The sequence below is a fragment of the Corvus hawaiiensis genome, chromosome 3 (assembly GCF_020740725.1).
Source record: "Corvus hawaiiensis isolate bCorHaw1 chromosome 3, bCorHaw1.pri.cur, whole genome shotgun sequence".
In the NCBI taxonomy this organism is placed as follows: domain Eukaryota; kingdom Metazoa; phylum Chordata; class Aves; order Passeriformes; family Corvidae; genus Corvus; species Corvus hawaiiensis.
Genome location: NC_063215.1, coordinates 59,556,667 through 59,572,292, shown reverse-complemented (window position 1 = coordinate 59,572,292; position 15,626 = coordinate 59,556,667). Strand labels below are relative to the sequence as shown.

At 40.2% G+C, this 15,626-nt stretch overlaps 1 protein-coding gene across 5 annotated transcripts in view; it reads right to left on the bottom strand.

Annotated features, from left to right (window-relative positions):
- Positions 1–5,642: 5,642 nt before the first annotated feature.
- PCMT1 (protein-L-isoaspartate (D-aspartate) O-methyltransferase) overlaps positions 5,643–15,626 on the bottom strand; it is a 36,991-nt gene continuing 27,007 nt past the window's right edge. For all 5 annotated transcript variants that reach the window (XM_048296931.1, XM_048296930.1, XM_048296932.1 and 2 more), the window contains one exon: positions 5,643–7,781. Coding sequence is in view for 3 of the 5 variants with exons in the window: in XM_048296930.1 (XP_048152887.1) it covers positions 7,769–7,781 (13 nt within the window). In the remaining 2 variants the exon portion in view is untranslated. The remainder of the gene's footprint in view (positions 7,782–15,626) is intronic.

Genomic DNA, 15,626 nt, shown 5'->3' with positions numbered 1-15,626 from the left:
CATTTATTGCATTGTCTTTAGTTTCCATTAAATTTTGTGCTACAAGACTGCATCATGAGAACAAACAGAAGTACAATTTTCCCTTCTGTGAAACAGCCTTATAAGAAGCTGGAACATGTATGGTGGGGGGAGTTGTTGAGATACTTGTTTCAGGGAGCCAGGGAAGGACGGGGCATCTACCTGTATGACCTGTTTCTTGAGCAGTGCTTGGGCTGAGCAGGACAGCAGTCACAGAGCTGGCTGTGCCAACCACTCAGGGAATCTGGTTGCCAGTGCTCCTTGCTCAGAGCCCTCGTGCCACGTGAGGCAAAGTCTGTTTGTTGTAATTCAGTGTTACAGTGGGTCCAGGAGACATCTGCTGATGCTGCCCATTTCCGGTTTGGGAGTACGGCCTCTCTTCCATCCCAGCTCACAGCACACATGGCAAATAGCGCAAGGCCCAAAAGACTGCATTTTAAATACCTTCTCGGGAAGACTCACTGCCCATTAGGTTGGGGTCTTATTTTCCATTATTGAAATTTGTGTTGGGTTTTAATTAAATACCGAAATGTCCTTCACCACCTCACCAAAGCAGCAAGAAAAGTAGTTGTTTCTCACTGTGCCCACTGTGCTCCTATTACCGAAACCCATTACCCTGGCACACAGCCAGCATCAGAACAAAAGGTTTGGGTTTGTTTTGCCGGGCAGGACAACAGCAAGATCCCGGACAAAGCACAAGCCAGCCAGTACAGCCGGGGTGCAAAAGGCGGCTCAGCTTTCCAGTCACTTTACCCAGCTGCAGGCTTTGTTTCTGTGCTACTGCTAGTGAAATAAACCTTCACAGATTTCACATATGACAGCTGAGAATGAATGCTTCCAAGCAGAGAGCCACAGACAGCAAGCACAGTACAGGAGTCTGGCTAGTGCTGTGTTAGAGTTGCCACAGTCTTCCCAGGGACTCTTCTTCCTGGGAGGGGAGATCGTGACAGTTGCTGCCCTGCAGGCCACCAGCCTGAGGCCTGTTACTTCCCAGGTAACAGCAAACTCCACAGCTGGACTGAAATAAAATAGTTTTCACCTTACCAGAGGGCCTGGGGGCATTGTCAGCTGGATGGACAGCAAGACAAAGTTACCAAAGTAACAGATTGGCTTGGCAGCTCCTGCAATTAACACACACACTGGTCTCAATACCATGTGTTTGCATTTAATAGCTTTCATGCTATTTGATTTTAAATAAGTCATACTGAAGCACTGAGCTAGAGCACACCTGGGAATAGCAGAAAATATTGTCAACATACTCAGGATGCTTTCCCCTTCTCCCCAGGCAGCTCCCAGCCATTGCCTCCTGCTGACACCACTTCTGTAGCCCCTTCCCAGCCACTCCCAAGGATGGGGCTCTCCCTCTAATGCCAAAGGAGTGCTCAGAGCAGGCAGTGGTTCTAGCCCATCTTCATGGCTGCATTGCTAAAATTGCGTTCACGGCCTCTCACACAGACCCCAGAGCTGGGGGTTTTACACAGTCACAGACCACAGAATATTCTGAGTCGAAAGGCACCCACGAGTGCTTATCCTGTAGCAGAAGTGAGACACTCTGTGTGAAAATTGTCACTATTTGAAGTCTGTCAGATCTGTTTTTCCTGTCCTAAACACTGATGTGTGTCTATCCACATATCTCTGAATATGCTCAGTCCACCTATTCTTACCAGGATCTTAGACAGGTAAGCAGAGAATATTGACTACTCTGACTGCATAGCTCTGTGGATGCTGCTCATCTGTGTATTAGGAGAGGTCATTAAAATTTATTTTGTCAGTGTATTTTAATGTTGATCAAGATTCTTATTTCACTTAGGTTTTTTTTAAACTGTTTTATAGCTTAAGGGTACAAATTACTTCAGAAGAGCAAACAATACAATACTTGCCTAGGTTTGATACATATTTAGAAGTACAGGGGTTTTTTTCCCATAATATGGGCTGCTTGCTACCCACTTTCGCAGGGGATCCTAGCCTGAACATCTCGCTGTAATCATTCCATAGCATTGTAGGATAATAGCAGGGGCAGTTCCAAGAGCACATTTGCAAAACAAAAAGGCTGAAATAGGTCAGTGTGATGCTCCATTTGCTTTTCAAATCCTAGATAAAGCATAAGAGTTTCAATCCCAAACTGCACAGAGCCAGTCAGAGGCAGGAGCCAATAGCAACGCAAACACGCCACCCCAAAACAAAGGGAGAGCCTTTCTAGTAAGCCCCAACAGAATCCACAGTCATGCATCACTGAGGTCTGTGCTGGCTGTTTTCATGTGCATCAGGAATCGGGGTTTTTCAGTTTCTAACGGCAAAAGCTAAAAGAGCAAGAGCAAAGGGAAAGGCTAGAGAAGACTGAGAGAGCGCTGATGGGCATAAAGACCAGAGAGAGGCAATAAACACAGAGTAATTAATATGAAAAAAAGCCCACAACACAATTGGTCTGAGCTGAGTAAGAGGGAAACATGCTGTAAACCAGGAATATTTAAAGTGAGAAAAAATTGTGTAAAAGTAACTCCACTATATATTTTTCAAGTAATAGTTAACTTAAAACAAGTGGCAAAGTGAGCTGCACTCTGCACTGCAGCCCTGAAACACAGACAGAAATCTAGAATGAGTGGATCAGCACACTTCAGAAACAAGTTTTTAAATATACTTGCAAAAATTTTAATTTTTGCAGTTGTAAGGCTCCTGGCTGACAGTTATGAACCACTCATAAATCAATGAAAAACTAGACAAGGTGGAAAGGTTCAGTGAAGGACTGAGAATCATAGCTTGCTTGGCCAACAGAAATGTATAATCCTGTTCTAAAGAGGGCAGAGCAAGATATTTTACCATAGTTCTTACAACTACCAGATCCTAATGCATTATAGAGATGCATTTAAGATTTCTACACTTGAACCAAATGACTGGACAACACAGATATAGAGGGAGCATGGAACTTGAATGAGTGAAGGACTGGAAAGGACTTGAAAGCAGGCAGACCAATGGAAGCTTGGGCCTATAGGGAAAGTGTCCCTGAAGGCTAATTCCAAGCCCAAGAGATGACTATCCTGAGGCTGCCTCTATATTCAGAGGAAAAGAACTTCTCTAGAGCTCTGATCAGAGCAGTAGCCTCGGCAGATGCTCTGAATTACCCACTTTCCTAACCAGAGGCCTTTGATAGTGTCCTTCTAATCCATAAGGCACTTGCACTAAAAGTTACTGATTTATCTCAGATGCCCCTTCTCCATTATAGCTGAAAAAGGATTTGGCAGAAGGTAATAAGCAAGAAACATGACCTGTTCATAGTACAAACACATAAAATGCAAACATAAGCCAAACATGGCTGAAAAAAGGACTTCAGCTTCTCAGAAGCATTAGGGAATATTTTCAAGAGTATCTACCAGGTCAGTTACTCAGAAGCATATGATGAAAATGGCTGGACTACAAAGAAACCTTAGAGAATTGAAGTGAGATCTCAGAGTGATTCCATCAACAGTCTTTATGAAAATCGTCTGTTGTTGCTAAAACAGTTTTGCCAAAAGGCATGGGATTGTCTCAAGTTCTAAGTTTGGTGTGATGAGACATAGAGTTATTTTCATTTCTCCTTTCTGAAGCTTTCAGACAATTCTCAACGGGCAGCTGGATCTCTTCCACACATATTTCACCAATACCCATGTCCACTCAATTCATAACTTAAAGAAATACAATTTTAGTTCCTGAGCACATCCTGCTGAGCATCTCATTAACACCCTGCCAAGAGCATGAGAGAACAGTAATAGCCTTTCATAGGAAAGTTCAGAGTGCATCAGCTGCATGATGAATTTGTGCTGTGTAAAAAACTTCTACCTGGAAGAGAAAGCAGCCCTGTATGTCAAGGAGGAAGCGTGGGAGGTAAATAGGCCAGGTAGAGGAAACTTTACATCATCTCTGCCTGCATAAGTCCAAGTTTTAGTCCATGCTTATTTCCTCAGACCTGACTGAGGCACGGAACCCCAAACCTTGCCAGCTGGGGGCTCTGAACACACAAGTTGTGTTGTTTACAGTAAAGGCAAAGTGGGGTTATGATACCTTAAGAGTGTCTGTGCACTTCCCACAACTGATCTGCAGTTCACAACCTTTCACAATTAAAAGCAGACAGACAAAAACACAAATAGAGCCAACAAAGGCAAAATGTACGAACCCACAAAACCAACTTAAACCCTGTGCTTGAATCCATCTTAAATCTGTCCATTGTATACCAGAGTACTTAAACTCTAATTTACCCTTCCTGATCTATGAAGTCTCAACATCCTGAAATGCAAAAGACCGATTTCAGAGCTCATCATCTCCTGCACCCCCCTGTGCACATGCCATCTTTAGGGCAACACTTCCCCTCTGAATTTGTTTGGTTCTGCACAATGTGCTTGTGTTACCTCACCATCTGCCTTTTTCTGAACCAGGACCACCCCTCATTCACTTGGGACAGGGTTCAAGGTTCCATAAAAGTAACTAGAATTATTCATCTTTTGAACTGCATCCTAGTATGTTCAAAATCGGCTAAATAGAACCAAACTTAAAATCATGAGCGTGGTTTGCATTACTCATCCTTTGTCTCATGTCCTCCTTCTGTGAACTGCATTTAAATCAAAAGCAGCACAACCTAGGGCACATTAACGAGTAAAAGGAAGAAAACACTGCCACGGTAAGAATGGGTTAACACCCTTCTTCCTGGCAGGAAGGAGAGTACTAGCTCAGAATTTTTCTCTGAGTATTTTATTTTACCTCTTTGTGCTGATGGTTAATTCCACAGTCCCTTCACACTCAAAAATCACTCTGTCACAAAAAAACTGCACATGTGGAGAGAACTGCTGCCAGCTGGAAGCTCCAGAGCCTACCACGTAGAGCCCCCCTGGCCCCAGGCATTATTGCCCATTTCAAACTCAATGACTACAAAACATTTCGGGAATCATCCAGGTGGCTTCATCAGCAGTGCTGGTGCACACGCGCTGTGTGCTGGTTTCCCTCCAGAACAATTCGTGTTATGGGCTCTGTGGCCTCAAGCCAGCTGACCAGTCTGAATGGAAAAAGTAAATAAGTAGGTCATTCCTGTTGCATGAACAGAAAGTATCCATACAGCATATCAAACTCCTCCGTGGAGAACCCACAACTGTTGGTGGGTTGTCAAGATACAGATATTGGCTGTCCAAGTCTTCTGCTGCCTGAATCCCAGAAACAACTGGATAAGCAACTCAGCAGTTAAGCCAATCTGTTCTCCCAAGCTGTTCCAGCTTAGAGGTGATAGTAACAGCCCAGTGAAACATGACTGCACCTCTTACAAAAAGGCAAAACTTTAATCCTTGCAAGTGGCAAACCACACTCTCCAAGGTAGCTGGATTCAGCTATGGACAGCAGACAGAACTGTGCACAGAGCCTGTTCACCAAAACACACAGATGTGAACTAAGAGAAATTCCAACCAGCCACCAAAAACTCCACTTACATTCCAGGTAGTATTAACAGGCTTTGTAATTGCTGCAATAAATTAATTGACTGAAAATGGACACATAGTTCTGGTCAGTTAGCAAACCAGTATTTTTATACCTGTTTACTTTTTGGAAATGCAAAATCCTGTTGAAGGTTAAACAATAAAACCAACCACAAAATCAGACAGACACCTAGATACAGCTTCCTCTCAATTTGTTTTATTTGGCAAAGTAGCAATTCAGACAGTTCACACAGCATTTATTCAAGCTCTTCAAGTCTTCTGCATTTCAACTTGTCCTTGTCTCCAAGATTTTACTTCAGAACCATTGCTCCATCATGGAGGAGTTTCCATTTTCGACTCCTAAATGCTACTCCTGGATACTCCTTTCTGTCCGAGTACCTTGGCTACCATCAACCCCTTCAGTGGAATGGGTGCAGTACTCCCACCAGCCTTGGTCCCTGAAGCCTTTACACCCCCTGAAGTGGTTCTCCCCCAGGAAGTTGTCATCGGGTCTCAGCTTTAACACCACTTCCAAGTCAGGCTAGCTTATTACACTGTGTCCAGAGACAGGAATTTGGATACAGTTGAGCTCATATCTTTCATTTAACTGATTAAATTTGTGAGAAGATGTAAATAAAGCTGAACTCAAACTGAAAGATACAGCGACCAAAAGGTTGAATGTTAGCATGCATCAGTTAAGATATTTCACTTCAACACCAAGAACTAGAGTCACAGTTGATCGTGGGTTAGTACAAATTTGTCAGACGCAAGTGGATTCTTCTGGATTGTATTTTCTAGAATACACACTATATTAATTTCTTTATAAGATTAATCTTGTGCATGTGCTCCCAGGCTGCAGTCAGATCAGGAGGTGGTACATTAACTTCCAAACATCTAAATAAATTAAGTTATATCTTTTACAGAGGAATAAAATGGGGCTGGCCTTCAAAAGGCAGGTTATTTAAAATGTTCTTTTTCCATGTTCAGAGGCCTTTGAATTTTTTATGCTTCCAGGGATTAATCCTATCACAAAATTACTGCTCTTCCACCATAAAAAGTTGTTTTGGTTTTTTTTTGCAGTGATCAATATGGATTGTTTTATTCCATAATCCTCCTTATCATTTAAAAAAAAAAAAAAAAAAGAGGAAATAATGATAATACACTGTTTACTTTAATTACTGGTTGCACAAATATGAGCAAGATGACTGAAGACACACTTCCCCCCTTTCCCAAAGCAGCCCACCTTACTGTACTGCTTTGCAATTTGCTGTTGACATTTTACAGTACCAAAACAGAAAACTTAGGGCAGAAAAAAAGGTTTTCCCACTATTCTTCTATATGAAAACTGAACAAGTGCATCTATCTGTTCTTAGGAGTCCAGGATTCTTTTGCATGCATCCTGTGTTCCTTTTACAGCAATTTAGAATTCCCTTTCTAAAGCAACCTTGTTTTAGAACCAAAGGGGATTCTGGTTTTTTATAAAGAACCTAGCAATCCATATCTCAGACTACATACCCATCCTAATCTTCTACACAAGCACACAACCCCCCTTCTGCTTTTATCTGGCAAAGCAGCCAATAAATTATTTGGTGACTGGAACACACATTTACAGAGTTAGATCCATGTGTATCACACCAGCACGGAGCTATAAACCAAAACAGAATTTCCAGATTCCATTAATCAATTTTAGAAGGAAAGGGAAAACCATGTCTTTTATGTCCAACTTGAACAGCAATGTTTGATAAGAGTGGCCACCAACCTCTGATGTCTTGAAATTTAATATATACAAATGCCTGGTTTTAAGGTAAAAAAGCAGCTGATTGTATCTACTACATGCTAGTCTATGACACCATGTCAAAAGCTTAGAAAGGAAGTTCATCGCCTTTTAGTAGCATCTAGCAGACATTGGAACACAGAAAACCTGGTATTACCTATGTAGTGTTGTAAGGTGCACAGAAGCAGTTTTACCAAGGGACACAGGAGCCGAGAGAAGTGAGTGTTCAAGTTCCCCCATCAAAATCAGAGTTCACAAGCTACAGGTCTTTATCTGCAGTTTTGCAGAAATTCACTTTGAACAGATGAAAGTGAAATAAAGGCATGTTAAATAAAACATTGCCCACATAAAACTTTCCACCATTTCTTTATCAGGTTTGCCTTGAGCATCTAAAAAAATAAAACAAACACCACGCTTTTCCATGCTGATAACAACAGTATAACGAAGTCCAAAACAAGCTGCAATGCTGTTGGTTTTCAAAAAGCTTTTAGAACTGGAGATGAGCAGTCCACTGTAACACTATGTTTGGGTCAAGATGATGTAGCTTTTACAATTCATCCCTGTAGAAAGAAAACACATGCAGTTATGTTTCTTCTCCCCTTGGAAATCATATTTGAAAAGTTTTTATACTGAATCAGGCTGCATTTAAGTGCTCATGCATATCAGCAAAACTTCAGAAATCTCTTCAAGCATTTGAGAAAAGAAACAAACACCAAAGGAAAGGCAACAGCAATCCCATATTGTCTATACCATCTCATATGATTACATGACTTATCGTGAAATATGGGTCCCTCTATTTTACATTTAATGGATCACTTGCTTTAAGGAAACCCCACACACTGCACAGCTACTAACACAGCTACCTGCCATCCAAATTCTGCTGGCTCCACGCTGGCAAGCAACTGAGCCAACTTACTAGACAGAGTATTGGCAAAATCCATCCTCTGTAGCTGCCAAAAAGGCAAGTTTAGCTTCAGCTGCAGTCTCTGAAGAAAGCTGGGAACACAATCTCACATCCCTGTCATGCAGTTTGTACCACTTAGTTTATTTATTTCTCCGAGGAACTCGATTAGCTCCTGAAGGAGCTATGATAAATCAGGAGTAGGTTATGGAAAGGTTGGGGACAGGGCAGTGTGAGAGAGAGAGAGAGAGTGTGTGTGTGTATTAAAAGGAGATCGAATTAAGAGAAAGGATGCATCAAGAAGTCTCTCTAAATCACTACAAGGAATCTAGAAAATGCAGGTTTTTGTTCCTGTAGGACATTTAAAACACACTGAAACAAGAAACCCATAGAACCTATATTCCAATCATAAAGTTATCATATAGTAGTGATTTAAGTATTTCTAAAGCATTAATTTTAATACAAAATGCCCATCAAATCTGAAAGCTGTGCACTGTGCCACCATGAACATTGGAAAATTCAAAGAGAAGTGTTTTGCCTTTTTTCTTTTTTTTTTTTTTTTTGCACAAGGGACAATCTATAAAATCACAATCAGTTTGCTGAAATTTTTCTTTTAGTAGGTGCATCGGCCTCATTAGCCAAAGCAAACAGTGTCTGAATTAGAAAAAACCTCACTAATGTGATTGCTGGCTCAATACACAATAGTATTTCCAGCTATCATGCAAACTAACCCACAAAAATATAGTTCTACATGCACACACAAAACCTTTATCCTCCAGGAATCATACAGCATGGAATGACAGCATGCAAAACATTTCAAAAGCAACTGAAAAGGCTGTAGAAACTAGTGCCTAAATGACTAGTTTTCTCTCTAATGCAGTTGGGATGCAAACCTTGTGATTTGTAAGTGATAAATATTTGCATTCTTTGCACTTTGCACTGCCTCCTCATAGTAAGGTACTAATCATACAGCTTTAGAGTACTGCAGTAATTACAGACAGCAGAAAAACGCAGGAGGCAGAAGAACACATCTTGGCAGGAATAAAGAAAAATCTGTTTATAGCTAAAGGTTTGGAAGCTCTCCATATTTGCCCATCTCACAAAATGGGTATTTGCTTACTTTAAACAGATAAAAATAAATGAACATCTGATACCCAGTTTAAAATGTGGTGCCAGTGAATTCAGGACAAGTGTTTCATTCATACCTAACACTTCCAGGAGCTGCATCATCAGTTAATTTTTACAACTTCAAAAAGTGTTTTTAAGTAACAACTACTGATATTGCTGGCTTAGCCTCATATGCCTAATTGTGGGTGTGATTTTTATCCCGATTCCTACCATGTATTCTCACAGCTTTATATGGTCTTTTATTGTGACAAGCAATTCTTAATCCTTCAAACCTGAGGTAGACCCTCAAGTAACTGTAAGCCTAAGAAACATTCTGTATTTACTTCAAAACTATTAAACACAATAATTTTACCCAGCCACAGATGTTAGCAAGGTTTTTCCATAATGCTGGTAATGCACTTAAAGTACTTAAAGTACTTAAAGTACAGGTTTGTTTTTTCTTTTTCAAAATGGTATTTCTACTTAAAATATATAATTATTATATAAATGTGTCATTTAAAATAAATTATATTAACATGGCAATGTTTTAATTGGTGGTATTTTTCATTGCTTTAACATATTCATGACACTACACCCTATATGTGACTTTCAAAATAAGGATTTTCATATTTTGTTTTTTAGAAATTTACTGTGTTGAGGGGATCAGCTTTCCTCAAGAGATTTTTCACTTGCTCTTCACTACTCATCAATCTAACAACAGCATGCCAGCCCAAACCAATCCATGATATATGTGTTAAAATTATACCGCATTTATTTTCTACAGATAGAAGTTGAATTTACATGTGCATTATTGGACTGTATGTACTGTAAAGTTGCAAAAAAGTCTCAGACCACCTGATAGGTAACAGTTGTCAGCTTTCTCCCTAATGTAGAACAGCTTGCAGACATAAATACATATTGCAAACCAGCATCAGCTGATCTGAGCTGATCCTGACTGCATCAGAAGCTGCCGAGCTATGAAATCCTCCAGGTTTCAGCTACTGCTAAGAATCAGGATACAGGTCTATCCTTCCAATGGTAAAACAAGATCTATCCTGCTACAAAGCTTAAAAGAAGACTCTTAAAAGGAGACCCTCAAAAGGAGCAGAAAGGCTGCTCTTTCCTTGTTAAACCTATCTTCTTGTCCTCTAGAGCCACAGGAAAGATCTACTAATTTGTATTCTTTCTGGCCACAGCTATTTGCTATGATTCTTACACAACTCACATAATTTCTCTCCACCTTCATGCTCTCCCTCCAATCTGCTTACCAGCTCCTGCTTAGCAGGCAATATATATATTTAGGGTTTAAGTCACCACAGTAGTCCTCAGGCCTTTGGAATTCTCATAAAAGAACCACTCATCTGTCAACTGAGGCATCAAAGCAACTTTGTAAGCTCAAGTTAAAGCAAATTTCAGAAGTCATTAGCTCAAAATTATTATTCTAGAAAAAAATGTAAGAAAGTTTGAAAAATGTTGGCTTACTAGTAGGGAAAACGTATGCATGAATATTCTACATTTCCCATTATGAATATCCAACAAGAAACTAAGAAGCATTCTCATAAAAAGTCTAATAGGTAGCATTTCAGGTAAATGATAGTTTGTCATGAAATTAAAAAAAGAATCACTAATCTTATTGTTGATAAGTTCAGGATACAAGTAAGTCATCCAGCTTTGCAATCCCTCACCACCTCTTTAGTGGAAGGCATTCAAATTAAATATTTGAACAAACGTTTATAAATCTATTTGAAGTCGGTATCTCACTCTTTTAGATCCCCTTCAATTTTGTCATTAGGCAGCATTTGACTTTCTCTTTTCAATACATCATTCATCTATGAAAAACATGCTGTCATTACTGAAAGTGAATTTCAGAATATAGCCTTTTATGAATTACAAATATAGCATCTACTCAGTGTTTCAGCAGCCAAGTATTTCTCCCCTTATAACTTTAAAGATGCAATATTTAGATTTGTAGCATTTTAATCTGGAAAGGTGCTATTATAAAATATTTATTATTTGCTACAATCAATCATAAAATTGAGAGTAAAAGGAAATTATAAAGAAAATAAATTTTTTCTGTAATCTACCATATCAGATATATCACATGCATTTTTGCATAATTCTATTGGGTTTGTCTGGCAAGGTTTTGGTAGTGGGGGAGCTGCAGGGGTGGCTTCTGTGAGAAGCTGCCAGAAGCTTCCTCCATGTACTACAGAGCCAACACCAGCTGGCTCCTAGACAGACCCTCCACTGGCCAAGGCTGGGCCAATCAGGAATGGAAGAAACACCTCTGTGGTAACAGATTTAAGAAGGAAAAAAGTTACGGTGCAGAGAAGAGTGGAGTGGGAACATGTGAGAGGAACAGCCCTGCAGACACCCAGATCAGGGAAGGAGGAGAGGAGGTGCTCCAGGTACTGGAGCTGAGATTCCCCTGCAGCCCATGGTGCAGCCCATGGCGAGGCAGCTGTGCCCCTGCAGCCCACAGAGGACCACAGGGATGCAGAGATCCACCTGCAGCCCGTGGAGGAGCCCATGCTGGAGCAGGTGGATGCCTGAGAGGAGGCTGTGAACCCATGGGAGGCCTGTGCTGGAGCAGGGTCCTGGCAGGGGCCTGCAGACCCACGGAGAGAAGCCGCCATGCTGGAGCAGGTTTCCTGGTAGGATTTGTTACCCTGTGGAAACCTGCGCTGGAGCAGGCTGTGCCTGGAGGACTGCATCCCAAGAACAAAGACCTGCCTTGGAGCAATTCATGAAGAACTATTGCCCATAAGAAGAACTCACATTGAGAAGTTCATGGAGAACTGTGTCCCATAGGAGGGACCCCACACTGGAGCAGAGGAAGGACTCCTCTCCCGGAGCAGCAGCAGGAAGAACGTGTGATTGACTAACTGTATACACCATTCCTTGCCTCCTTGCACTGCTGGGGGGCAGGAGGCAGAGCTAAGAAGGAGGGAGAAGGGATGGAGGAAAGGTGTTTTTAAGATTTGTTTTACCTCTCAGTATCCTGCTTTGATTTTGCTTGGCAATAATTCCAATTAATATCCCCAAGTTAAGTCTGTTTTACCCATGGTGGTAACTGGTGAGTGATCTCTCCCTGTCTGTAACTCAAGAGCCTTCTGGTGTATTCTCTCTCCTCTGTCCACTTGTGGAGGGAGCAGCTTTGGTGAGTACCTGCCATTCAGTCAGGGTCAAACCATCACAATAATACACAGATCTTAAATTTAACCTAAAATATTCTGTGCACAGATTCTTTTTGCCAAAGTAAAATAAAAACTTGAACCATAATCATTGTTCTGCACAGCCTGAGGAATTCCATGCAAACAGTAACTGCTAATTTCAAATGAAATTGGTCAACTAGGTCATATGGGGCACTTGAAACACTGAGTAAGTTTCTAATCAGAAACATATTAAAATATATCCTAATAAATACATTTTCCAGAGGGGTATTAATCCTGTTTTGTAACAGTAACAGCCCCAGGTTAGTCACTGAAGTTTTTTCTCAGAAAGGTCATACTGTCATTATAATTTTGTATTTTATCAGCAAATATGAATTTAGCATGACATTTATAAATAAATTCTACTAATACGATATATGTAAGACAAAAGTAGTTGTTAACATTTTTAAGCAGCTGCCAGTCTGGAAATCAAATCCAAAATGCAGCAGAGACTCATTGCTAAGTGTTATTTACATTGTTATTCTCTTATGCCTCTGTATCAGCAATAGTGTGGCTGGCAGGACAAGGTATTCCCTGGAGGTATTTAAAAGATGTGTAGAAGTGGCCCTTAGGATCACGGTTTAGTGGTGGACTTGCCAGTGCTGGGTTGACAGTCGGACTCAATGACCTGAGAGGTGTTTTCTATCCTAAGTAATACTATGATTTTGTGACTTTTAAAATTGTCTTTCCATATAAGTAGTAAGTGAACTCTCACAGAGAAATAAAACCGGAGAGTTCCTAATTTATGCAAGATTTGCCAATAAGGGAGCCATCAAACCATATTCTCAACTGTGAAACACAAGAGGCCTTCTCTCCATCCTATTTTTTAGTAAAAAACCCCAAGGCAATTGAAAAGTTTTATGTGAAAGGATATCCTTACCAGTATAATCACATAACTGAGCATTGACTGCTGGATCTCTGGCACATTGCATTGTTTTCTTTTGTACCAGAGATAGGATTCCTGTGTGTTTTCTACTTCCAAATGGCCCAGTGAGTCACATTCGAGAGGATTCCCACTAATATTTGGAGCTCAAAAATACTACTGCAACTGAACTAAAACTAGAAAGCTATGGACTAAATTTAAATAAATTTAACAGTATTCACAAATATAATAAGATGCTTTATTTAGCAATGTACTGAAATCCAAGGAATATTTTCCTTCCAGCTAGTCCAGACTTCCTTTTGCTACACGTTCCAGTTTTACATAGCAAAGCATGATACAAAATACCTGAAGGCAGGTTTGACTTCAAACACCACTTAAGAGTGTTGTGCTGCTTCACAAGAGCACCTTGCAGCCCCATAAAAGAACTGTACTAACTTCTCCAAAACATGAACGGCTCAGCAAAAATTTAAACAGTGTCTTTCCTGCCAACTGGAAGGTCTGCTAGCCTAGGAAAATGCTGCTGGCCTTTCAACCGTATTCTGTGAAGGGACACCAATTCTTCATTCAAGGTGATGAAAGAGTTACCTGCATTAGAAATGAAATCACATAATGTAAACTAAAAGAATGACAAACTAAACACACAGAATTGAGCTACTCTTAGAATGATTATTGTTTAATGAATTTGAGATTTACAGCAACTAGTCTCCCATACACTACAGATTTTTATTACAGAAACACTTAGAGATGCTTTTTCAGAGGAGTCTCTAACTGAGCTCTGCTCACAGATCTTGAACAATTTAGAAAAGATAAACTGAAATCTAGGAAGTGCAGACAAAACACCTCTTTTACCCTTGATGCCAGCACAGATAACAAATGCTGACCCTATAATTAGAAATTTCCTTAACAGCAGCTGGCTGACCATATACTTCATAGTCACCAACAAGGAAAAACAAAAAAAAGAAAGACCTCCTGTAAGGTCAGCAGTGCAGACAGTTATCCTAGAAAATGGAATAGGAATTTTCTTCATTGAATGATGACAAAAAGGACAATTAAAGAAATACCAAATGTTACATGAAGTGGACTTCTGAGATTTTCTTTAACAGAGAGTTCCCAGACTGAACCAAATTTAAATGCACATTGCAAGACACAGCCTCTATGCCATTGTAGATCAACCCTTCAGGCTAAGCACTGACCTTTTCTGATAACACCAATGTAAATTCTTAAATTAAAAATAAATAAATAAAATCAAGAAGTGTTTCAGAAAAGCACAGAAACTGGTAAGAATTTCTGGGGAAAATAACCCCACAGTATTCATGACTGAAGAAGGCCCAAAGACAAACTATTAGATCTTCCCGAGCTAGCAGACAAAATGAAATACCAAACTGCACAGAAGATATGCAAAAAACTCAAGAATGCTAATCCCTAACACAGTACTAGTGTATCCTTAACACTAGTAGCAAAGGATAAACACTATCACTTGAGAAACCCTTCTTCCAGTGTTTTATGAACACACACTGCTGCTACCAAAAAGCCCCAATTGCTACTATAATCTGATCAGGTGGAAATGCAGAAAAATCTATAAAACCTCTCTGAGAGAAGGAAGGCTTAAGAAGACTACTTCTCCTTTTTAGAGCAAGCGAAGCATGGACTCCAAACTTAAATAAAACATTTGCCAGAGGAGGAAACTGACCACAAAGAAAAGCTTCCAAAGCCTTACAAAGGCAGGAAACCCCTGAGTACCACACTGAGGGAATACTGGCAATATTCGAGGCCAAAGTATTCATTTGCATAACAAATACAAAACATTTGAATAACAAGTATGCTTCACAAGCTTTGAACTAAGCACTATCTCACTCAAGTTGTTTCAGAAGTAATTTGTCCGTGGTGGCTATATAGTTATCCAAGAAACACTGAAATGAGGTTTCGGTAAGCAGCGGCATGCAAACTGCATTATTTGTACTTTTTATGAATATTTTGATAGGTTAGACTAAGTATTCATGTATTCAGTTCCACAAGCTGTACTCCAGAATATCAAGGGAAAAAAGCCAAAAATCTAAATTTAGGTTATAAAGCTCAAGAGTTGTTTTCAGAACCCATTGCACATCTCTGCACTTCATTAATGCCAATAATACATTCACAAGCACTTTCTGCCAGGAAGCAAAACAGCACTGCTGCTTTGTTCATTCACATACTAATGCCTAGCATGGCTTAAGCTGACAGCCGCATTAAGTCTACATTACTGGCTGTTCAATCCAGCAAACGGGAAGGGTTCCTACCCCTAGAAAGGCCTTTAGAGTTTGCT